General features: G+C 42.8%; 2 protein-coding genes and 1 pseudogene across 2 annotated transcripts; all 3 read left to right on the top strand.

Moving 5' to 3' along the window:
• The first annotated feature begins 762 nt into the window (after window positions 1–762).
• LOC101557364 (olfactory receptor 7A10-like) lies at window positions 763–1,692 on the top strand. The gene has a single exon (XM_004614993.1). It carries the CDS (start codon window positions 763–765, stop codon window positions 1,690–1,692), a length of 930 nt encoding a protein of 309 aa, XP_004615050.1.
• Window positions 1,693–7,830: 6,138 nt separating this feature from the next.
• Window positions 7,831–8,760, top strand: LOC101557084 (olfactory receptor 7A10-like). Its single transcript, XM_004614992.1, has one exon. The coding sequence runs from the start codon at window positions 7,831–7,833 to the stop codon at window positions 8,758–8,760; it is 930 nt and encodes a 309-aa protein (XP_004615049.1).
• Window positions 8,761–23,264: 14,504 nt separating this feature from the next.
• LOC101556819 (olfactory receptor 7A10-like) lies at window positions 23,265–24,195 on the top strand (annotated as a pseudogene).
• The last annotated feature ends 1,288 nt before the right edge of the window (window positions 24,196–25,483 follow it).

Below are 25,483 nucleotides of genomic sequence, written 5' to 3'. Positions count from 1 at the left end.
CTTCATGTTGTTGTGGTGGTATGGAAGAGGGACCTTTAAGATCAATATCCTTGTTCCCTCTTGTTGCGAAAAAGGATTCTGGATGGACTTGGTCAATGGAGGTTGCCTTTTCCACCCCCCCCCCTTCTAGAACATGTCATCCTTCTCAGATGTTCCTCTAATCCTTATGTGAAGTCTTATGGTTTACTGTACTATGTTTATGGATAGCTAGGATGTTAATCTTGGACGTGACATAGGTAATGAAGGCTGGGCCAGAAGAGAAAACTTCTGTGGTATTATGAATCGGCGTGCTGCCAGCTGGGGTGGTCGTCCGGGGTCGGGGGGTGGCAGGGAAGTCGTGGTTCTGAGACACAGGCTGGAACTCGGGAAGGGCAGTGCGGGGGATGTCACACACCTGGGCCCTAAGAGAAAATGGCTGCAGTGCTACGGATCAGCATGCCGCCAGCTGGGGCGGCCGTGCGGGGCTGGGGGTGGCAGGGAAGGTGTGGGTCTGAGATGCAGGCTGAGACTCGGGAAGGCCGTGTCAGTCCATGTTTTTTAAAGGTGAATTTTTGCTTCAAAATGTAACAATACTACACTTGATTAGCATGGAGACATTATTGATGCCCACTCAAGCAAATTGATGACAATGGGATGACAGTGCTACAGTGCTAATGTAATAATGTTTGTAATCTAACATTACCTCAACAAAGTTTAAAAAATGTAAGAAATGCTGTGTATATGAAAAATAATCATACACTTCCTTGTAGGCCACTCCACTTCATGGAATCTGAGAACGTGACAGGAAATAGAGAATTTCTTCTTCTAGGATTTTCGGAGGAACCGGAAGTTCAGTCCCTCATCTTCGAGCTTTTCCTGTCCATGTACCTGATCACCGTGCTGGGGAACCTGCTCCTCATCCTGGCCGTCAGCTCAGACCCCCACCTCCACACGCCCATGTACTTCTTCCTGTCCAACCTGTCCTTCATGGACATCTGTTTGACATCCACCACCATCCCCAAGATGCTGCTGAACATCCAGACACACAGCAAAGCCATCACCTATGAGAGATGTATCTCCCAGATGTATTTTTTCCTTCTCTTTGCAACAATGGACAGCTTTCTCCTGACTGTGATGGCCATTGACCGCTATGTGGCCATCTGCCACCCCCTGCATTACACAGTCATCATGAACCCCCGAGTCTGTGGGCAGCTACTTCTGATGTGCTGGACCATGAGTTCCCTGGATTCCTTGTTAGAAGTCCTCATAGTGTTGCCACTGTCCTTCTGTGCACATGTGGAAATCCCTCACTTTTTCTGTGAACTCAATCAGGTGGTCCATTCGGCTTGTTCTGACACTTTTTTTATTGTATTGGTGATGTATTTGTCAGCTGTGCTCATAGGGGGTGGCTCTTTTGCTGGCATCCTTTACTCTTACTCTAAGATCGTCTCCTCCATCCACAGAATATCCTCAGCTCAGGGGAAGTTGAAAGCCTTTTCTACCTGCACCTCTCACCTCTCCGTGGTCTCCTTGTTTTATGGCACAGCCCTAGGCGTGTACCTGAGCTCTGCTGTTTCAGAGAACTCACAGAGCATTGCAGTCGCCTCTGTGGCTTACACCGTCGTCACCCCCATGCTGAACCCCTTCATCTACAGCCTCAGGAACAAAGACATCAAGGGTGCTTTGACACGTCTCCTTGGGAAGAAACAATGAAAAGGCACTTGCCCCAGTACTTGCGAACTGCATTATTTTAGGGTTCAAATCCCGAGAATAAGAAATTGTGGTTTGTTAAATCAGAGTGTCAACACGCTACCCAAATGACAATGATTCAACTTTAAAATGTGCCTGTTCGTGGGCTGGAAAGATAGCACAGTTGGTAGGGCATTTGCCTTGCAGGCAGCCGACCCAGGTTCGATTTCCAGCATCCCATATGGTCCCCTGAGCACCGCCAGTAGTAATTCCTGAGTGCAGAGCCAGGAGTAACCCCTTTGCATAGCCAGGTGTGACGCAAAAAGCAAAAAAAAAAGTGCCTGTTCAGGAGATGAGAGGTCGGTGACTTGGGGCATGGGTGGATTGTTCTTAGAGCTGGAGTTTTTCTTGGAGTTGGAGTATTTTATGTTATTTTATCCAATGTTGTTCTTGGAGCTGGAGTATTTTTTGCCTGAAACTCTATTGTTGATGGCCTTGTAAACCAATGGCACCCAAATTTCAAAATAAATCTTTTAAATGACACGGCAGATAAAGAGACTAACTTTTCTTTCTTTTTTTTATATCTGGGCATGTATTAAAAATTCTTAATTTAGGGGCTGGAGCCCTAAATTACAGCTGGTAGGGCGTTTGCCTTGCGGCCGAACTGGGTTCTTTTCCCAGATTCCCATATGGTTCCCCAAGCACCAGGAGTAATTCCTGAGTGCATGAGTCAGGAGTAACCCCTGTGCATCGCAAGGTGTGACCCAAAAAAGTGAAAAATAAAATTCTTAATTTAAAAAATCAGAGTGTGGACCATAAAATCCCTATATTTATTGATTTCTGGATTATCCTTTTGTTAAAATTTTATCTTTTTTTGATAGATATATGGAGAATTTGTCCTCTATCTCTTCTTTCTCTGAAGTAGGGGTGTATTTTCCCTAATCTATTCTTAGCTCTCAAGTATCGTCCATACAATTATTTTATGAAATACTGGGAAATGATTATTGAACTAAGAACTCCATGGATTTTGGGGGAAGGGGGCACACCGGGCCATGCTCAGTGTATACTTCCATGTCTACATTAGGGACCACACATGGCAGTCTCTGGGAACCATATAGGGTGCTGGGAATCTAACCCAGGTCAGCCACATGCAAGGTAACTCTGCCTATTGTACTATCTCTCTGACCACACATGAATTCTATAAAAACACTTTATTCTTCAAAGACCTGCATACTCACTTGCGAAATGAGTGTAAGGTGTTGCTATCAGACTAGTGACAAGGTGGAATACAACTAAAGTAAAGGGATATATATTTCACAACCAGAAACGTTCTATGTTTTAATAAAAACAGATAATATGATTCCATATTTTTACTTTTGGGGGGAAATCACGCACACACCTCCATTGGTGTATCATTGACTCACTCTGCTTCCTGAGGTGTAGACATCAGTTCTCAAGGTCATGGATCTAATCTCCTCATGAGAATCCTGGGTCTCCTCTGGTCCACATCTCTCTAATCCCCCAGAGTCACTCTATCTGCTTCAGACTCCCAATACTCTTGACAACCGTGACTTTTTTTCTTTGTTCACTCTGGACTATCTCTTGTTTTAATCAAAGGCCATAAAGATTTTGATTAACAACATCATGTAAAGTCTTTGGAAATCTGTGGCTGGAGCGATAGCACAGCGGGTAGGGTGTTTACCTTGCATGCCGCTGACCTGTGTAATGGGTCGGTGCTTCAATTCCCAGCATCCCATATGGTCCCCTGATCACTGCCAGGATGTAATTCTTGAGTGCATAAGCCAGCAGTAACCCCTGCACATTGCTGGGTATGACCCCAAAAGCCAAAAAAAAAAAACCGAAAAAAACCTATTGTAGCTTCTTGCTTCAAACTTCTGCCAGAGTCCAGTCCCCATGAATAGGTCTGAAGGAGGTACTTAAAGCGAGAAAGTGAGAGAGAGAGAAAGACAGAGTGAGACAGAGAGAGAGACAGAGACAGAGAGACAAAGACAGGCAGAGACAGATAGAGACAGAGGGGCCAGGGGCCTTAAAGTCTCAACTGACCTCCTATACAGTATTAATTGATGAGAGCCAATAATCGTCATCAGAAGAACAACATTCTTTGGTCAAATTCCTATCTGAATCTCCCTGAGCTAGAACTTACCCATCCAAGAGCCGAGTCTACCAGGATGAACATCATACTACATGATGGAGATTCTTCAGGGAAGGGGGCCCATATGAAGTAGTCACAGAGTCTCTTCCGGGGCAGCCTTGCACCCCCGGGAAGCAGCATTCTGGGTTTCAAAGCCCGGTCACCTCCGCATCAGGTCAGTCTGTTTCATCTGTCTAGTCCCTAACATCTTGAGCTCTCCAGAGGGTCCAGAAAATGAAGGACACTTAATGATTGTGTAGGAAGCAGGTCTGGGCAGTCCTTAGAAAGCGATAATTGGGTGGCTGGAGCAATAGCGCAGCAGGTTGGGAGTTTGCCTAGCATGCGGCTGACCTGGGTTTGATTCCTAGCATCCCATATGGTAGATGTGTTAAGAACTTTATTTTATAATTATTTCCTCTCCCGTGTTGCTAAACATATATGCATTCTGAGCCACATGTCTATTTTTCACAGAAACTGACTCTCCAGTCATTTTGATTAATGTGATGGGGAACAATTGTTTTTTATTATTTTTTATTTAATTAGTGAATCACTGTGAGACAAAGAACAATGTTTTTGTGCCTGCTTTTTATGGATTTATTCAAAACAGTGACCGTTCTCATGTCATTTGTTTCCATTTAGCTAATATATACATGGACAGTAATATTAGGGTGGATGCACAAAATGACTATTCCATGAAGATCCTTATTGGGTGTATGTTTTCATTGAAAGAAATTAGCAGTCACTTTAACATTTATCACAGAAATACCCTTGTTTTAAAGGCAAAGTGAGGGGCTGGTGCGATAGCACAGGGCGTAGGGCGTTTGCCTTGCATGTGGCTGACCCGGGTTCGATTCCCAGTATTCCATAAGGTCCCTTAAGCACCCCCAGGACAAATTCCTGAGTGCATGAGCCAGGAGTAACCCCTGTGCAATGCCGGGTGTGACCCAAACAGTAAAAGAATTAAAAAAAAATACAGGCGAAGTGAAGGTCCACTCTCATACTCACCACTCACTAATCATCCATCTTAGATATTTTCTCTTTCTTTTCTTTTTTACAGCTCTCCCCCTCTTACATTTCTCCGGCCTTCTGGGAGTAGCTCTATTTTTCAACGTTGCATAATATTCCCCCCTCATAGAAACAATTCTCCTTAACATTTGACCATGAAGCCACTGAGGGGTCTCCAGGTGACTTATGAGATGCGGGAGGAGAGAGGTAGCAGCCTAGAGAAGGAATCTCCACCTTTCTCTCTACCCACCTATACTCCCCCTGGGAATGGTGGGATAAATGCAGCACTGTGAGCCTTGCCCTTTGCAGAAAAGGAAGGCCAGTCCCAGAGTTTACCCAGGTTTTGGAGGTGTTAACCCAGCTTCTCAGAGAAGAATTTCAGGAGACAGGCAGTAAAGCATGTCAGGTTTTATCAGGAAGTTTATGGTGGTGGGCTTGGGCATACAGAATAATGCACTGGAGAGAGAATGTGAGCTTCTCCAGAGTGGCAAGGGAGCACCAGGACACTTTCTGAATGAAACATGTGGGGTGGGGTGCAACATCTCTGCTAATTCCCAGAGATTCTTCTTCACCAAGAACTCAAGAAAATGAAAATCATCAGGGATGCTCTCTGCTAGGAGAGGGTGAACAAACCCTACACAAAACTAAGGTTTTCTCCGATGAAGTGGAACTTTAATAAAAAATATTTTGTCTATGTTAAGTCAAATGAATGCATTACAAAACTGAAATTCAGTCTTCTCAAAAACCAAAGTGGATAGGTGTATGACATCTCTAGTACTCCCATGGATTAGACACCAACTAATGGGAGGTGACCTCTCTATCCATCAGGAGAATCAAGGGCTATCCCTGATGATTCCATACACCTGACTTCTAACAAGACCTCTTAGGATAGCTCCTACCTGTGGGAAATCTCCATCCTACCCAGACCAGCCTCCCACAGGAACATGGTCTCAGAGGTCAATTAAGAAATAAAACGGGAATTAATGAGCAGACTTGGGGGGGGGCTGTAAATATCTCCTGCTCTGCTCAGCTCTTCAGTTGGTTCAGCCTGGGCTGGTCAGGACAGGATCACCGCTGTGGAATTGTGAGTGTGTTGGAGGAAGTCAGTTTTCCATTTTCCTGCTGGTCCATCTGGCGACCACTTCCACCCTGAACCACTGAAGGAGTAATTTGGGTTTCCACTCGCGATTTTTCTTGCAGCTCCATGCAGGTGAGTGAACACTGCAGTGATGCCATAAATGCATGTGATGTGAATGATGTAGGGGAAGGTGAGAGAGAATGCAGGAGAAGGTGGGAGAGAATGCAGGAGAAGGTGGGAGAGAGAATGGCCTGGGATGGATGCCACGATGGACAGATAATGGCCTTTGTTGATGCTTTGGATGATGATTTGACTAATCTAAATTGATGCACTTGTGGAGACCCAAGGTATTAGTAAAACTGCAGACAGTAAAAGTATAGTGTCTGAGGGAAGTGCAGAAGATGGAATAGAGACTTACAATGCCCGTGATGGAGGAGATGACTCAAGGGAGTGGAGCACGTGCTTTACATGTGGAGACCCCGGCTCAACCACCCACACCACAAGGTCCTTTGAGCAGGACTGGGTGTGACCCCGAGCACTGAGCCAGGAGTGCCACTCTGCACCACTAAGTGTAGCCCCTAAGTAGAAAGATCAACCTGAATACCCATGGTGTTTCTTTCTCTTTTCTTTTTACACTTGTAGGATTTATCTTTTACTGTCATCCTGTTGCTCATCGATTTGTACAAGCGGGCACCAGTAACATCTCTCATTGAGAGACTTATTGTTACTGTTTTTGGCTTATCCAAAAAAAGTCACAGGTAGCTTGCCAGTCTCTGCTGTGTGGGCGAGATACTCTCGGTAGCTTGCCAGGCTCTCCGAGAGGGGCGGAGGAATCCAACACGGATCGTCCGCGTAAAAGTCGAATGTCCTACCACTGTGCTATCGCTCCAGCCCCATTCGCAGAGGATTTATCTATTTCATGTAATTTTAAAATATTTTAAAAAACATTTTAAACATTTAAAAACACAGAATTACTCATACTATTTTTTAAATAAATGGTTTTCAATTTATATTCTGTAAAAGAAATCCAGTTTTTGAAAAAAATGCTAATTTATCATTGGTTTATAATGCTGTGGAATTTCAGGAAGTTAGCTCTATTCATCTATGTGTGTATAAGTGTCACCACATCCTGAATTCTTGAAAATCACTGCCATTTGGCGAATAAAAAAGAAACAGTAAAAGACCAACAAATGGTCCAAGTCAGTAGAACTAAAGAATTTTGTCCTTAGAGCTGAACTCAACTAGGAAGAGGGCCTGGGAGGGACCCTGGGACACTAGTGGAGAGAAGCAAATCTCTGGGAACGGGAATGGCATTGGAATGATGGAGGCATCCCTCCGTCATTGAAAAGTAGCACTGCCTGCTACATTGTACATAGTAGCACTGCTACTGCAAAATTGTTCATCGATTTGCTGGAGCGGGCACCTGTGTAATCACAAAAAAGAAAATGATCCTCGGGTGGCTGCAGCTTCTGCTGGACACGTGTGTTCGTTCGGTAGCCCTGAGCCACCTCCCTGCCTCCCCACCTCCCCAGGGCCCCCCAACAGAGACACAGAGAGATGGGAAGAAGGGGAGACCTGGGACCACAGTCTGATGGTGAAAATGGCTCGTTTAATACAGAGTTGCTAGCATAATTATAGAACATCTGAAAGGAGGTTGGAGTAAGCACAGGTGTGGTTGTCATTTACATAGATAAACATTTGGCAGAGGAAATTCTTTGGGGGAAATGTAATAATACTATACTTGATTAGCATGGAGATGTTACCGGTGCCCACTTGAGCAAATCTATGAACAATGGGATGACAGTGCTACAGTGCTAATGTAATAATATTTGTAATCTAACATTACCTCAACAAAGTTTAAAAAACGTAAGTAATGCTGTGTATGTGAAAAATAATCATATACTCTTCCTGTAGGCCTCTCCACATCATGGAATCTGAGAACGTGACAGGAAATAGAGAATTTCTTCTTCTAGGATTTTCTGAGGAACCGGAAGTTCAGTCCCTCATCTTTGTGCTTTTCCTGTCCATGTACCTGGTCACCGTGCTGGGGAACCTGCTCATCATCCTGGCCGTCAGCTCAGACCCCCACCTCCACACGCCCATGTACTTCTTCCTGTCCAACCTGTCCTTCGTGGACATCTGCTACACCTCCACCACCGTCCCCAAGATGCTGGTGAACATCCAGATGCACAGCAAGGCCATCACCTACGAAGGCTGCATCACCCAGATATGTTTTTACCTTCTCTTTGTAGTATTAGAAAACTTTCTCTTGACCGTAATGGCCATTGACCGCTATGTGGCCATCTGCCACCCCCTGCACTACACGGTCATCATGAACCCCCGACTCTGTGGGCAGCTGCTTCTGGTGTGCTGGACCATGAGTGCCCTGCATTCCTTGTTAGAAATCCTCATGGTGTTGCAACTGTCCTTCTGTGCATATGTGGAAATCCCTCACTTTTTCTGTGAACTCAATCAGGTGATCCGTTTGGCTTGTTCTGACACTTTTTTTAGTGACTTGGTGATGTATGTGTCAGTTGTGCTCATAGGGGGTGGCCCTTTTGCTGGCATCCTTTACTCTTACTCTAAGATCATCTCCTCCATCCGCAGAATCTCCTCAGCTCAGGGGAAGTTGAAAGCCTTTTCTACCTGCACCTCTCACCTCTCCATGGTCTCCTTGTTTTATGGCACTTCCGTAGTTGTGTACCTGAGTTCTGCTGTGTCAGAGAACTTACAGAGCACTGCAGTTGCCTCTGTGGCTTACACCGTGGTCACCCCTATGCTGAACCCCTTCATCTACAGCCTCAGGAACAAAGACATTAAGGGCGCTCTGACACGTCTCCTGGGGAAGAAACAATGAAACGCACTTGCCCCAGTACAGGTGAACTGCATCATTTTAGGGCTCATATCCTGAGAATAAGAAATCGTGGTCTGTTAAATCAATGTCAGCATGCTACCCAAATGACAATGATTCAACTTTAAAGTGTGCCTGTTCAGGAGATAAGGGGTCAGTAACCTTGGGCATGGGTGGGTTGTTCTTGGAGCTGGAGTTGTTCTTGTAGCTGGAGTATTTTTATGTTATTTTATCCAATGTTGTTCTTGGAGATGGAGTATTTTATGCCTCAAACTCTATTGTTCATGGCCTTGTAAACCAATGGCACCCAAATTTCAAAATAAATCTTTTAAATGACAAGGCAGATAAAGAGACTAACTTTTCTTTCTTTCTTTCTTTCTTTCTTTCTTTCTTTCTTTCTTTCTTTCTTTCTTTCTTTCTTTCTTTCTTTCTTTCTTTCTTTCTTTCTTTCTTTCTTTCTTTCTTTCTTTCTTTCTTTCTTTCTTTCTTTCTTTCTTTCTTTCTTTCTTCCTTTCTTCCTTTCTTTCTTTCTTTCTTTCTTTCATTCTTTTTTTTTGTATCTGGGCATGTGTTAAAAATTATTTAGGGGCTGGAGCAATAGCACAGCACGTAGGGCGTTTGCATTGCAGCCAACCTGGGTTCTATTCCCAGCATCTCATATGGTTACCCAAGACCAGGAGTAATTCCTGACCAAGTGCATGAGCCAGGAGTAACCCCTGTGCATCGCCGGGTGTGACCCAAAAAAGCCAAAAATAAAATTCTTTATTTAAAAAATAAGAGTGTGGACCATAAAATCCCACATTTATTTATTTCTGGATTTCACTTTTGTCCAAATTTTGTATTTTCTTGATAGATATTTGAAGAATTTCCCCTCTATCTCTCCTTTCTCAAAAGTAGGGGTCTACTTCTTCCTAATCTATTCTTAGCTCTCAAGTATAGTCCATTGCATTTTTTATGAAATATTGGGAAGTTATCATTGAACTATGAACTTCATGGATTTGGGGGCGAAGAAGCACACGTGGCCGTGCTCAGGGTATACTCCTATGTCTTCACTGAGGGACCACGCCTGGCAGTTTCTGGGAACCATATAGGGTTCTGGGAGTAACCCTGTTCAGGTCAGTCAAATGCAAGACAACTGAACCCATTGTACTATCTCTCTGACCCACATATGAATTTCTTAAAAACACTTTATTCTCCAAAGACCTGCATACTCACTTGTGAAATGAGTGTAGAGTGTTGCTAACAGACTAGTGACAAGGTGGAATACAACTAAAGAAAAGGGATATATATTTCACAACCAAAACGTTCTATGTTTTAATAAAAACAGATAATATAATTCCATATTTTTCCTTTTGGGGAGAAATCATGCACACACCTCCATTGGCGTGTCATTGACTCACTCTGCTTCCAGAGGTGTAGACTTCAGTTCTCAAGGTCATGGATCTAATCTCCTCATGAGAATCCTGGGTCTCCTCTGGTCCACATCTCTCTGATCCCCCAGAGTCACTCTATCTGCTTCAGACTCCCAATACTCTTGACAACCGTGACTTTTTTTTCTTTGTTCACTCTGGACTATCTCTGGTCTTAATCAAAGGCCATAAAGATTTTGAGTAAACAACATCATGTAAAGTCTATCTAAATCTGTGGCTGGAGAGATAGCACAGCTGGTAGGGCATTTGCCTTGCATGCCGCCGTCCCGTGTAAGAGGTCAGTGCTCAATTCCCAGCATCCCATAGGGTCCCCTGATCACTTCCAGGAGTTAATTTCTGAGTGTGTGAACCAACAGTAACCCCTGTGCATTGCAAGGTGTGACCCAAAAAGCAAATAAAATAAAATAAAATAAAAACCAACCCCCCAAAACCTATGGTAGCTGTTTGCTTCAAACTTCTGCCAGGGTCCAGTCCCCATGAAGAGGTCTGAAGGAGGTACGTACAGCGAGAAAGTAGAGAGAGAGAGAGAAAGAGAGAGAGAGACAGAGACAGAGAGACAGAGACAGAGTGAGACAGAGACAGAGAGACAAAGACAGGCAGAGACAGATAGACAGAGACAGAGGGGCCAGGGGCCTTAGAGTCTCAACTGACCTCCATATAGAGTATTTATTGATGAGAGCCAATAATCATCATCAGAAGAACAACATTCTTTGGTCAAATTCCTATCTGAATCTTTCTGAGGTAGAACTTACCCATCCAAGAGCCCAGTCTACCAGGATGAACATCATAGTACATGATGGAGATTCTTCAGGGAAGGGGGCCGATATGAAGTAGTCACAGAGTCTCTTCCGGGACAGCCTTGCAGCCCAGGGAACCAGCATTCTGGGTTTCAAGGCCCCGTCAACTCCGAATCCTGTCAGTCTGTTTCATCTGTCTAGTCCCTAACACCTTTAGCTCTCCAGAGGGTCCAGAAAATGAAGGACACTTAAGGATTGTCCAGCAAGCTGGCCTGGGCAGTCCTTAGAAAGGGCTATTTGGGGGGGCTGGAACGATAGTGCAGCAGGTAGGGTGTTTGCCATGCATGCGGCCGACTTAGGTTGATTCCCAGAATCCCATATGGTCCCCTGAGCACTGCCAAGGGTGATTCCTGAGTGCAGAGACAGGAGTAACTCCTGTGCATCGCAAGGTATGACCCAAGAAAGAAAGAAAGAAAGAAAGAAAGAAAGAAAGAAAGAAAGAAAGAAAGAAAGAAAGAAAGAAAGAAAGAAAGAGAGAAAGAAAGAAAGAGGAAGAAAGAAAGAAAGAAAGGAAGGAAGGAAGAAAGAAAGAAAGAAAGAAAGAAATAAGGAAAGAAAGAAAGAAATAAGGAAAGAAAGAGAAAGAAAGGGATATTTTGGGCTTAATTTATTAGTTGAGTCTCACCTTCCCCTAGCTCCCATCCCAGAGCCATCATAGGGCCACTGTTTGGGGGTTCACAGTTACATTGGAACACAGGCTGGGGTATTTCATAGCCCTGTCCAGAGGGTGAGGAGCATTGAGCAGAATCATTAACTGAGAGTGTTCTAGTCCATTCTGACAGGGATTATCCTGCTTGCTTGCAGCCCCCATTGCCTAAATTTGAGCTATTTGTCTAACTCTCCTACTTGGGCCTCAGTGGACCTCAATAAGTTTGGGAGATTGGGGGTCCATCCGGCTACCACATCCATCCTCAACCACCTAGGGTAGAATTTGGGTTCCCACTCAGGGTTTTTCCTGCAGCTCCATGCAGGTGAGTAAACACTGCAGTAATGTAGAAAATGCCTGTGATGTAAATGATGCAGAGGAAGGTGGAAGAGAATGAAAGGAGAAGCCACTGCCTGCTTGAAAGGATGCCAGGATGCACAGATAATGGCCTTCGTGGATGCCTTGAATGTCTTGACTAATCTACGTTGATGCGTCACGTGTGGGGACCCAAAGGTAGGAAATTAATAACTCCGCTGGCAGTGAAAATAGAGTGACAGAGGGAAATGCAGAAGATGGGATAGAGATTTACAATGATCCAGGCGGAGGAGATGACTCAAAGGAGTGGAGCACCTGCTTTGTATGTGGAGACCCAGGCTCAACATCCCAAACCACAAGGTCCTCTGAGCAGGGCTGGGAGTGACCCTGAGCACTGAGCCAGGAGTACCTCCCTACAGTCCTACGTGTAGCCCCCAAGCCGAAAGATGAACTAAAAACAATGGTGTTTCTTTTTCTTTTTACATTCTGATAAAACATTTTATTTATATTAACAAAAACAGCAGCAATAAAGTAGGGGTTGGAGCCTTAGTGCAACAGTGAGGGCAGTTGCCCTGAATGAAGCCTACCTGGATTGGATCTCTGGTCTCCCGCAGGGTCTTCTGAGCTTGCCAGGCATGACCCCTAGGCACAGAGCCAGCAGTGCCTCCCAGGACCACTGAACGTAGCACCAAAACTGAAAAAACAAACCAAATACCAGAGATGTGGAATTTTTTTCCTTTCCATTTTTCTTAACAGTAAACCTTTCTATTCTAATAGTAATTATTATAATAAGGGGCCGGAGCCATCATTCCGCAGGTATGGAGCTTGTCTTAAATGTGACAGATCCTGGTTTCATCTCAGGCACCCCATGAGGTCCCCAAGCGCTGCCAAGAGTCATTCTTGAGCTCAGGGCCAGAAGTATGCCCAAAGCGGCAAATGGTGACACCAAAACTACAACACCTAAAAAATTTGGTTAATTGTAAATCCATGAATCCAATAAAACGTTTACATGACAGAGACCAAATTGTCCTTCAAGGCAAAAGGAAATACTTTCTCGAAACTCAGGGCTGCCAGCATAGAAATTTTGTTTTGAGCCTAAAGAGAATTTGCGCTGAGACTTCTCCAAGGCACAAAGAGACCTGGGAGAGTGACTTGTCCAGACTCACAGAGCTGAGCGTGAGGAAACCAGAGCTAAGAGATTTCTCTATTTTTCTCTGTGTAGCTTGCTTCATCCACAGTCCTGCAAGCCAAAGTGATCACAAGAAAACATGAATACAAATAACTAAGTCATGCATGTCACTTGGGAAACACTCAGTGATCTTGACTAAGCACTCAAAGTCTTCTCCAGCACATGGAACCAGGCAACTTGACAGGAATCACAGAATTTCTTCTTTTAGGGCTCTCTGTGGAACCAGAACCCCTCATCTTTTACCTTTTCCTGTCCATGTACCTAATCACCATGCTGGGGAACCTGCTCATCATCCTGGCCGTCAGCTCGGACCCCCACCTCACATGCCCATGTACTTCTGCCTGTCCAAACTGTCCTTCATGTCTCCTCAGCTCAGGGGAAGTTCAAGGCCTTTTCTACCTGCGCGTCTCACCTCTCCGTGGTCTGCTTGTTTTATGGCACAGCCCTAGGCGTGTACCTGAGCTCTGCTGTGACCCAGAACTCACAGCACACTACCATCACTTCCGTGACTTACACCGTGGTCACCCCCATGCTGAACCCCTTCATCTACAGTCTCAGGAATAAGGATATCAAGAGTGCTCTGGCAAATCTGACTGGCAAGAAAAAATAAAGGGAAACATGTCCTAAGATGGGAAGACACTTGTTCCTTTCAGAACCCAATCATGGGAAGCCAGCTCTGAGATATCTCTCAACCAGAGTGGAAAATGGGACTTTATCCCTGTATTGATTCCTGAAGTTTTCATTTCTTCTATTGCAACTTTCTTGACAATCTGTATGACCAACTTCATTCATTTCTTCTCTCTTTGATATGGAAGACTATTTTTCTCCTCCCTGGGCTGTGCTGACTCTCTCAAATGGATTCCCAGCCTGGGGTCTGAATGATTCAGGAATCCTCATTTACCTCCTAAACTTCATGGGATTCCTATGAACAACTGATTCTCAAAGGTCAAAAGGTTTACCATGATAATTGGGAGAGGCAGATTTACTGAAAGATTTGCCCTAAAGTGGGATCCTATGGAAGCAAAGAGGACTGTTTTGCAAACTAGCCACTGTGTGGCCTCCTAAAACTTGAAAACCGAACAGTTTCTCATTTTGTGCCACATATGTGTATATGATCCTGACTTCATTGCTCTTCCTGACATGCAGACACAATGTTTCAAGTTCAGGGGCTTAATCTGCTCACCCGAAACTTATGTTTTATCTGCTTCTTGTCAGTGACACTTGATGGAGTTTTGGGAAAGTGGCTATCAAAGGCAGATTTTTGGGTGGAATTGATGTATAACACAAATATGAATAATTTAATAATTTTGTAGTTAGAAGTATTGAACATGGTGAAGTGTAAATTTAAACTGCATTTCATATAGCTTTATTTTTTCTTGTTTATTGTTTTTGTGTATTTGTGAGGTTTGTTTGTATGTGTGTGTATGTGTATGTTTGTGTGTGTGTGTTTGTGTGTGTGTGAGTCCCACGGCAGTGGAACTCAGGAGACTGAGGAATGGGCAGCCTTCCTAGGGACTCTTGAAAATTCTGAGAATTCCATTAATGCCCATTCCTTTTCTCTCTTATAACTTTGTGAAGATAACTGGATGCCATTTATATCATATCACAGATGATATATACTATCAGGTCATCTATTAATAGTAAAACCAAAGCTTGAACTTCTTTTCTAATTTAGATGCTTTTAATTTCTTTTTCTTTTTCCTTTTATTCCCTTCACCAGTGTACCTTTCCCATGACAAATGGCCCCTCCAACCCACCCACCTCCACTCCTCCTCTCTGGCAGGCACTTGTCTTCTCTCTCTCTCTCTCTCCTCTCTTTCTCTATCTCTTTCCTTTTGGGCCTTATGGTTTGCAATATAGATAATGAAATGTTATCAGATATATCCATTTACCTTTCAACACTCAGTTCCTTTCCAACATGATCATCTCCAACTATTATTGTCACATTGGGCCCTTCCCTATCCTAACTGCCCTTCACCATCCTTATGTTCTTGTGGCAACCTTCCAACCATTGACTTGTCCTACTGCCCCCTGTTTACTCTCTCTCTCTCTCTCTCTCTCTCTCTCTCGATTTCACTCTAGCTCTCACTCTCGCTCTAGCTCTCGCTCTTCTTAATGATTTCTTCTTCTTGGCTGATATTTAGACCAGCTTAAGAACTTTAGGTAATAGGCTTTTCCTGAAACTTTGATATAATTCATTACTGAAACTTTCCGGCTCTGGATTCTGTTGTGTGGATATTTTATTTTTGTGTGTGAATATTTTTCACACAGTAATAATTCCCCTACTTCTGATTGGACTGCTCAGGTTTCAGGCCGTCTCCTCATTCAGCCTACAGGTCCCTCAGCTTTGAGAAATAAATGTAGTCATAATAAGGCTTATAATCTCTTCTCCTTCCGAAATATGTGTTAAACTTTCTCCTCTGTCATGTCTGATACACTTTATCTGAGTTTTATCTTTTCTTCACGAGTCCAGCTAAGTCTTTGTCATCCTTGCTAATTCTTTCCCTTTTTTATTTCTTTTTACACACATTTTTATTTGATTAAACAATTAAAAAGTCAAAACACTAATTGAAAGACTAGAAAATAAAAGAGGAAAATCCAAATTTCTTTGATTTGTGATAAACTTCACCCTTCTTGTGATTTTAAGGTCTACATTTCAGTGTAGTTTAGTTTATTCAAAACCCTGTGTCCCCATATTGCTAATTTAGAACTCTGTATCATTCTCCCAGGTGACCTGTACATCTCCCAATCTGTCTTGCTCCCATACTCCAACACTACAGTTACTTTCTGTCTATGCACATTTGACCATTCTGGACATTTCATATGAATGGGCTCTTAAAAAATGTCACATTTTGTAATCTAGTTTATTTGAGCATAATATTACGTAGATTTGTCCATGTTGTTTGCTAATTCTTTTCTAAAAAGAAAAAAATTTCATCTTAGCCTTTAAGTGACCGCTCTGCACTTCTAGTATACATGTGAAACTCCTCTTTAATTTGACAAAAGCGTGGCCTGACCAAAGAATATGATTTACAAGGCTTTTCATTAAAGTTGCACAATTCTCTTTGTTATCCTAGGCATTGGCATTCTCTAGAGACTTCCTCGACTGAGTCCCAACTCTATCAAGGTTTCAAAAACACAGGGAACTTAGCCAAGACTGATTAGCCACTCTTGGCTCTTGGAAACAAAAATTGGGTTCGGTTTAAGTGATGGGAGGTGAGTGTAAGTCAGGAGGCACAAGAGTGGAGTTATCAAGTGTTTAGAGTGGGTGTTTATTCACAAGGTGTCCTGCAAAGCTGGAAACTTCCATCTGTCCAGACCAACATCCCACCGGGCAACCATTGCTCTCGGAGGTTGGAGTGAGGAAGTAAACAGGCTTAATGAGCAAACACAGGGAGCTGTAAATATCTCCTCCGTGGGGTCCCTCGGCTTGTTCACTCTGGGGTATGTGGCATGGTTGTTGATCTCCGAGTCCTGCGTTTGTCTGGAGCCTTGAGCTTCCCTCCTCCCTGCTGCCTTGTCTGGGTTTCAGTCTCCAGAAGAAACTTCCCCAGAAGGAATTTGGAAACACGCAGGGGTCTCCCTCCCAAACTCCCCACCCGGGTAAGTTCACATGTCCTATGCCCTCAGCAAAAGAAGGTCAGAGAGAAGAAATATTCAGGGCGTCCACCTGAGAATAACCTAAGAATAACCAGCCCAGCCGACAACATTCCCAGTGTTTTAGGGCTGTTCTTCAATTCATACCTAAGTTACGCATTATTTATAGTGACCATAAGGTAAGAAATAATTGAAAAAGCGATTCAGGGGCCAATTCTGGCAATGAATCGTCAATTCTGGTATTAATATTGGGTGAAGTAGAAGAACTGGAGGGTTGTGATTTACTAAGAAAAGTTGCAATAAAGTTGAAATATCTTTAGAATTAATGGATTTGTGTAAATGTTGTCTTTGAAGTCTGGGGTTTTCCTGTGAACACATTTCTGTTATTATTGTAATGCAGTATACTTGACTATGTTTGCCTGTGCAAGAGAAAGACACAAACAATGAAATGTGAGTACAGATCTGCAAAAAGAGATCATTAATATCATGATATCCATTCATGAAAATATTCGTGCCAAATAATAGTATAAATGGGACTCGAGCGATAACACAGCAGGTAGGGTGCTTGCCTTGCACTCGGCCGACACAGGTTTGATTCCCAGCATCCCATATGGTCCCCTGAGCACCACCAGGAGTGATTCCTGAATGCATGAGCCAGGAGTAATCCCTGTGCATGGCCAGGTGTGACCCAAGAAGAAAAAAAATAAGTATATGTGTGGAATAGATGTGCTAAGATCTTTATTTTATAATTATTTCACCCCCCGTGTCGCTTAACACATATGCACTCTGAGTCACATGTCTATTTTTCACAGAAATTGTCTCTTGGGTCATTTTGATCAGTGTGATGGGGAACAATGTTTTTTTTTTAAGTTTTTAAAATTGTATTGAATCACCGTGAGATAGTTACAAGCTTTCATGTTTGGGTTACAATCTCAATGATCGAACGAACACCCATTCCTCCACCAGTGCACATTCTCCACCACCAGTATCCCCGGTATACCCCCCCTTTCCCAAACTCCCCCTGCCTCTAAGGCAGACAATATTCCCCATACTCTCTCTCTACTTTTGGGCATTATAAGCTGATACTATTTTAACCTTTTTTTGCCAAAGAATGCATCTTTGTTTTTTTCTTTTTGGGTCACACCTGGCAATGCACAGGGGTTACTCCTGGCTCTGCACTCAGGAATTACTCCTGGCGGTGCTCAGGGGACCATATGGGATGCTGGGAATCAAACCCGGGTCGGCCGCGTGCAAGGCAAACGCCCTACCCGCTGTGCAATTGCTCCAGCCCCAGAATGCATCTTTGTACATAAGTGTTTGTTGTTTTTTGGTTTTAGGTTTTTGTTTGTTTGTTTGTTTGGGTGGGTGGTGAAATGAGCATACAAATGCAGATGTCATTTCTACTATACCTTTTTGCCTCTCTGGGATATAGTCCCAGGAGTGGTATTGCTGGGTCAAATGGGTACTCAGTTTCTAATTTTTTGAGAAGCGTCCATATTGTTTTCCAAATGGGCTGAACCAGTCGGCATTCCCACCAGCAGTGAAGAAGAGTCCCTTTCTCCCCACAACTGTGCCAACACCGGTTGCTTTTGTTTTTTTGGATGTGTGCAGTCTCTGTGGTGTGAGATGGTATCTCATTGTTGTTTTAATCTGTATCTCCATGATGATTAGTGATGTCGAGCATTTTCTCATGTGCCTCTCAGCCATTCGGATTTCTTCTTTGGGCAAGTTTCTGTTTACTTCATCACCCCATTTTTTGATCGGGTTGCCAGGTTTCTTTTTGTGGAGTTCAACCAGTGCCTTGTGTATCCTTGATATCAACCCCTTATCGGATGGGTATTGGGTAAATATCCTTTCCCATTCTGTAGGCTGTCTTTGTACTTTGGTCACTGTATCTTTTGAGGTGCAGAAGCTTCTTAGTTTAAGGTAGTACCATTTATTTACCTGTTTTCACTTGCTTGGCCAGTGGCATGTCATCTTTGAAGATACTGTTAGTTACAATGTTTTGGAAGGTTTTGCTGACCTTGTCTTCAATGTTCCTTAGGAATTCTGGTCTGATGTTGAGGTCTTTAATCCATTTTGATCTGATTTTTGTACATGGTGATAGGTAGAGATCTGAGTCTATTTTTTTGCACATAGCTGTCCAGTTTTGCCAGCACAATTTGTTAAACATGCTTTCCTTGCCCCACTTCACATTTCTTGCTCCCTTATCAAAGAGTAGATGATCATATATTTGGGTGTGTGTGTCAGAATATTCAACCCTGTTCCATTGGTCTGCGGCTCTGCCTTTATTCCAGTACCATGCTGTTTTAATTACTACTGCTTTGTAGTAGAGTTTGAAGTTGGGGAAGTTGATTCCTCCCATTTCTTTTTCCCAAGAATTGACTTATCTATTCGTGGGGGGGAGGGCTATTGTTCCATATGAATTTCAGGAGTGCTTGCTCCATTTCTTGGAAGAATGTCAAGGGTATCCTTATAGGCATCACATTGAATTTGTAAAATGCTTTGGGGAGTATTGCCTTTTTGACAATATTTATTCTTCCAATCCATGAGCAGGGGATATCTTTCCATTTCCTTGTTTTCTCTTTAATTATCTGAAGTAGCGTTTTATAGTTTTCTTTATACAAGACCTTTGCCTCCTTAGTTAAGCTGATTCTGAGGTATTTGATCTTTTGAGGCACAATTGTGAACGGGATTGTTTTTATCATGTTGCTTTCTTCTCTCTCATTATCTGCGTCTAAGAAAGCCATGAACTTTTGATATTGATTTTATAGCCTGCAACGTTACTATACAAGTCTATAGTTTCTAAAAGTTTCTTGGTAGTGGTTTTAGGGTTTTTTCAGTATAGCATCATATCATCTGCAAATAATGTGAGCTTGATTTCTTCCTTTTCTACTTGAATGCCCTTAATACGTTTTTCTTGCCTAACCACTATTGCAAGTAGTTCCAGTACTATATTGAACAGAAGTGGAGAGAGTGGGCATCCTTTTCTCATCCCTAATCTCAGAGGGAAGGTTGTTAGTTTTTCCCCATTGAGGATGATGTTTGCTTAGGCTTGTAGTAGATGTAGTAGGCTTTGACTGTATTGAGGAAAGTTCATTCTATACCCATTTTGGCAAGAGTTTTCATCATAAATGGGTGCTGGATCTTGTCAAATGCTTTCTCTGCGTCTATTGATATGATCATATGGTTCTTATCTTTTCTTTTGTTGATACGATGGATTATGTTGATTGATTTCTGAATGTTAAACCATCATTGCATCCCTGGGATGAATCACACTTAGTCGTGGTGTATGATCTTTTGAACGAGTTGTTGAATTCTGTTTGCTAATATTTTGTTGAGAATCTTTGCATTTGTGTTCACCAGGGATATTGGCCTGTAGTTTTCTTTTTTTGTGGTGTCTTTGTTTGGTTTTGATATTAGGGAGATATGAGCCTCATAGAAACTGTTTGGGATGGTTTCTTTTTTTTCAATTTCATGGAAAAACTTGAGAAGAACTGGCAATAGGTCCTCTTTGTATGGAAGAATTTGCTACTAAATCCATCTGGACCTGGGCTTTTGTTTTTGGGAAGACTTTTGATTACAGTTTCAATTTCCTTGATATTAATTGGACTGTTCAGGTATTCCAGGTCTTCTTGGTTCAGCCTTGGGAGATTGTAGGAATCCAGGAACTTATCCATTTCTTCTAGGCTCTCTTGTTTCATGGCATACAGCTTTTCAAAGTAGTCTCTGATGATCTTTTGAATTTTATGTTTTCTGTTGTGATGTCCCCCTTTTATTTTCTGATTCTGTTTTTAAGGGTTCTCTCTGTCTCTTTCTTTGTGATTCTTGCTAATGGTTTATCAATCTTGTTTATTTTCTCAAAGAGCCAGCTCTTGGTTTCAATGATCTTTCAGATTGTCTTTTGGTTTTCCATGTCATTGATTTCTGCTCTAAGTTTTATTATCTCTTTTCTTCTGCCTTGTTTGCGCTCCTTTTGTTGGTCTTTTTCTAAAATCTTAAGGTGTGAAGTCAAGTAATTTATGTGGGCCCTTTCTTCCTTCCTGCTGAATGCTTGCAGAGCTATAAATTTTTCCTTTAACACGGCTTTAGCTGTGTCCCACAGGTTCTGGTAGCTCGTGTCTTCATTCTCATTGGTTTCTAGGTAGCTTTTGAATTCTTCCTAGATTTTTTCTTGACCCACTCATTGTTCAACATCGAGTTGTTTAATTTCCAGGTTTAATTTGGTTTTCTGTGTCTATACGTGATTCACTTCTATCTTCAGTGCATCATGGTCTGAAAAGATAGCTGATACAATGTCTATCTTCCTGATTCTGTTGAGGTATGTTGTGTGGCCCAGCACATGGTCTATACTGTAAAATGTTCCATGTGCACGGAAAAGAATGTGTATTCCCTTTTTTGGGGATATAAAGCCTTGTATATATCTATTAGCCCTCTCTCTTCTATTTCTTCCTTCAAAGCTACTATTTCCTTGGTGGGTTTTAATCTTCTTGATCTATCCAGAGGTGATCGGGCGGTGTTGAAGTCTCCAAGTACTATTGTGTTGCTCGCGATGTCCTTCTTGAGATCTGTTAGCGGTTGTTGTAGGTATTTAGCTGGTCCCTATTTGGTGTGTACACGTTTAGGAGTGTGATTTCTCCCAGCCGTACATATCCCTTGATTAAAAAAAATGGCCTTCCCTATCTTTTCTAATCTTTTTCAATCTGAAATCTATGTTGTCCAATACTAGTAAGGCCACCCCAGTTTTTTGAGGGAGTTGTTTGCTTGCAGGATTGTTTTCCACCCTTTGACTTTGAGTCTGTGTTTGTTCTGGTTATTCAGATGCGTTTCTTACAGGCAGAAGAATGTTGGGTTCAGTCTCTGAATCCATTTTTCCACTTCTGTGTCTCTTAATTGGTGAACTTAAACCATTGACACAGAGAGAGATTATTGTTATGGGATTTTGCGCTATCTTTCTGTAGGGGTTTTTTGTTCTTGTGGTGGTCGTTCTTGTCTTACAATAGCCCCTTTAGTCCTTCTTGTAGATTTTGTTTTGAGTCTATGAAGTTCCTGAGCTGTTATTTATCCACAAAATAGTGTATCATTCCTTTGAGTTTGAATGAGAGTTTAGGATAAAGTATTCTTGGTAAAGTGTTCATTTCATTGAGTTTTTTACTATATCCCACCACTGCCTTCGAGCTTGGAGGGTTTCCTCTGATAGGTCTGCAGTGAATCTAAGGGGTACTCCTTTGTATGTGATTTCCTTCTTTGACCTTGCTGCTTGCATTATTGTGTCTCTATCCATGATGTCCATCATTCTAACTATGATATGGCTTGGGTATGTTCTGTTAGCGTCTCTGTTAACTGGCATCCTTCGGGTGCCTTGAACTGGATGCCTGCATTCTCCAGCTCTGAAAAGGGAACTTTTCAGTAATGATTTGTTTGACTGTGACTTTTTCGTTGGGGTTGCTTCCCTGTCCTTCTGGTACTCCAATGATTCTAATGTTATTCCTCTTGAGATCATCCCCTAGTACTTTGAGTTGCCCTAGAGCTATTTTGAGGTCTCTTCCCATTGTTGTTGCCTTTAGGCTTCCTACAGCTCATCTTCAGGCTCACTGATTCAGTCTTGTGGTGTAGCCATTCTATTGTGAGGGCAGCCACAGAGTTTTTTTTATTTCATCTACTGAATCCTTCATTTCTTTTTGTAGCTTTTTTATTTCTGCCTGATTTCTTCCCGTATTTCCTCAGCTGTCTATTGTATTGTTTCTGTCAGGTCTTCCTTTAATTTAATGGATACCTTTTCTATCTTTACATTGAGTTCATTGAGCATCTTCAGCATTTCAACTCTGAATTCTTTATGGGAGAGCTCAAGTTTGCATGAAACGCTTATTGAGGTTTCTGGACTCCTTTTGTCTTCCTCTGCTTGTGTTGCGGATTCGCGCTTTTTCTTCAGGTTGTTGTGGTTGTATGGAAGAGGGACCTTCAAGATCAATATCCTTGTTCCCTCTTGTTGCAGAAAAGGATTCTGGATGGGCTCGGTCATTGGAGTTTGCCTTTTCATTTTCCCCTTCTAGAACATGTCCTTCCTCTCAGATGTTCCTCTAATCTTTATGTGAATCTTGTGGTTTACTGTCCTAATGTTTATGGATAGCTAGGATGTTACTCTTGGATGTGACATAGGTAATGAAGGCTGGCCGGAAGAGAAAATGGCTGCAGTACTAGGGATCAGTGTACTGCCAGCTGGGGCGGCTGTATGGGCTCGGGGCGTGGCAGAGATGCTGTGGGTCCAAGACACAGGCTGAGACATAGGAAGGGCAGGTCAGTCCATATTTTTTACAGGTGAATTTTGCTTTGAAATGTAATAAGACTATATTGATTAGCATGGAGACGTTACTGGTGCCCTCTCAAGCAAATTGATGACAATGGGATGACAGTGCTACAGTGCTAATATAAAAATGTTTGTAATCTAACATTATCTAAACAAAGTTTGAAAAATGTAAGTAATGTTGTGTATGTGAAAAATAATCATATACTTTCCTTGTAGGCCACTCCACTTCATGGAATCTGAGAACATGACAGGAAATAGAGAATTTCTTCTTCTAGGATTTTCTGAGGAACCGGAAGTTCAGTCCCTCATCTTTGTGCTTTTCCTGTCTATGTACCTGGTCACCGTGCTGGGGAACCTGCTCCTCATTTTGGCCGTCAGCTCAGACCCCCACCTCCACACGCCCATGTACTTCTTCCTGTCCAACCTGTCCTTCATGGACATCTGCTTCATCTCCACCACTGTCCCCAAGATGCTGCTGAACATCCAGATACACAGCAAAGGCATCACCTTTGAGAGATGTATCTCCCAGATGTATTTTTTCCTTCTCTTTGTTGGATTGGACAGCTTTCTCCTGACTGTGATGGCCATTGACCGCTATGTGGCCATCTGCCATCCCCTGCATTACACGATCATCATGAACCCCAGGCTCTGTGGGCAGCTGCTTCTGATATGCTGGACCATGAGTGTCCTGAATTCCTTGTTAGAAGTCCTCATGGTGTTGCCACTGTCCTTCTGTTCACGTGTGGAAATCCCTCACTTTTTCTGTGAACTTAATCAGGTGATCCATTCGGCTTGTTCTGACACTTTTTTTTATTGTATTGGTGATGTATTTGTCAGCTGTGCTCCTAGGGGGTGGCTCTTTTGCTGGCATCCTTTACTCTTACTCTAAGATCATCTCCTCCATCCACAGAATATCCTCAGCTCAGGGGAAGTTGAAAGCCTTTTCTACCTGCACCTCTCACCTGTCCGTGGTCTCCTTGTTTTATGGCACAGCCCTAGGCGTGTACCTGAGCTCTGCTGTGTCAGAGAACTCACAGAGCACTGCAGTCGCCTCTGTGGCTTACACCGTCGTCACCCCCATGCTGAACCCCTTCATCTACAGCCTCAGGAACAAAGACATCAAGGGTGCTTTGACACGTCTCCTTGGGAAGAAACAATGAAAAGGCACTTGTCCCAGTACTTGCGAACTGCATTATTTTAGGGTTCAAATCCCGAGAATAAGAAATTGTGGTCTGTTAAATCAGAGTGTCAGCATGCTACCCAAATGACAATGATTCAACTTTAAAATGTGCCTGTTCATGGGCTGGAGAGATAGCACAGCGGGTAGGGTTTTTGCCTTGCACGCGGCCGACCCAGGTTCGATTTCCAGCATCCCATACTGTCCCCTGAGCACTGCCAGGAGTAATTCCTGAGTGCAAAGCCCGGAGTAACCCCTTTGCATCGCCAGGTGTGAACCAAAAAGCAAAAAAAAAAAAGTGCCTGTTCAGGAGATGAGGGGTTGGTAACCTTGGGCATGGGTGGATTGTTTTTGGACCTGGAGTTTTTCTTGGAGGTGGAGTATTTTATGTTATTTTATCCAATGTTGTTCTTGGAGCTGGAGTATTTTATGCCTGAAACTCTATTGTTGATGGCCTTGTAAACCAATGGCATCCAAATTTCAAAATAAATCTTTTAAATGACAAGGCAGATAAAGAGACTAAGTTTCTTTATTTTTTTATATCTGGGCATGTATTAAAAATTCTTAATTTAGGGGCTGGAGCTGTAGCACAGTGGGTAGGGCATTTGCCTTGCGGCCGACCTGGGTTCTTTTTTCAGCATCCCATATCATCCCCCCAAAACCAGGAGTAATTCCTGAGTGCATGAGCCAGGTGTAACACCTGTGCATCGCAATGTGTGACCCAAAAAAGTGAAAAATAAAATTCTTAATTTAAAAAATCAGAGTGTGGACCATAAAATCCCTACATTTATTGATTTCTGGATTTCCCTCTTGTTAAAATTTTATTTTTGTGATAGACATATGAAGAATTTACCCTCTATCTCTCCTTTCTCTGAAGTAGGGGTGTATTTTCCCTAATCTATTCTTAGCTCTCAAGTATCGTCCATACCATTATTTTATGAAATACTGGGAAATGATCATCGAACTAAGAACTCCATGGATTTTGGGGGAAGGGGGCACACCTGGCCATGCTCAGTGAATACTCCCATATCTGCATGAGGGACCACACCTGGCAGTCTCTGGGAACCATACAGGGTGCTGGGAATCTAACCCAGGTCAGCCACATGCAAGGTAACTCTGCCCATTGTACTATCTCTCTGACCACACATGAATTCCTTAAAAGCACTTTATTCTCCAAAGACCTGCATACTCAATTGTAAAATGAGTGTAGGGTGTTGTGAACAGATTAGTGTCAAGGCGGAATACAACTAAAGAAAAGGGATATATATTTC

The sequence above is a fragment of the Sorex araneus genome, chromosome 2, assembly GCF_027595985.1.
Source record: "Sorex araneus isolate mSorAra2 chromosome 2, mSorAra2.pri, whole genome shotgun sequence".
Classification (NCBI taxonomy): Eukaryota; Metazoa; Chordata; class Mammalia; order Eulipotyphla; family Soricidae; genus Sorex; species Sorex araneus.
This window is presented reverse-complemented; position numbering and strand designations above follow the sequence as displayed.

Coding starts and splice junctions, on each gene's coding strand:
- LOC101557084 (XM_004614992.1), top strand. CDS start 7,831: ATGGAATCTGAGAACGTGACAGGAAATAGAGAATTTCTTCTTCTAGGA.
- LOC101557364 (XM_004614993.1), top strand. CDS start 763: ATGGAATCTGAGAACGTGACAGGAAATAGAGAATTTCTTCTTCTAGGA.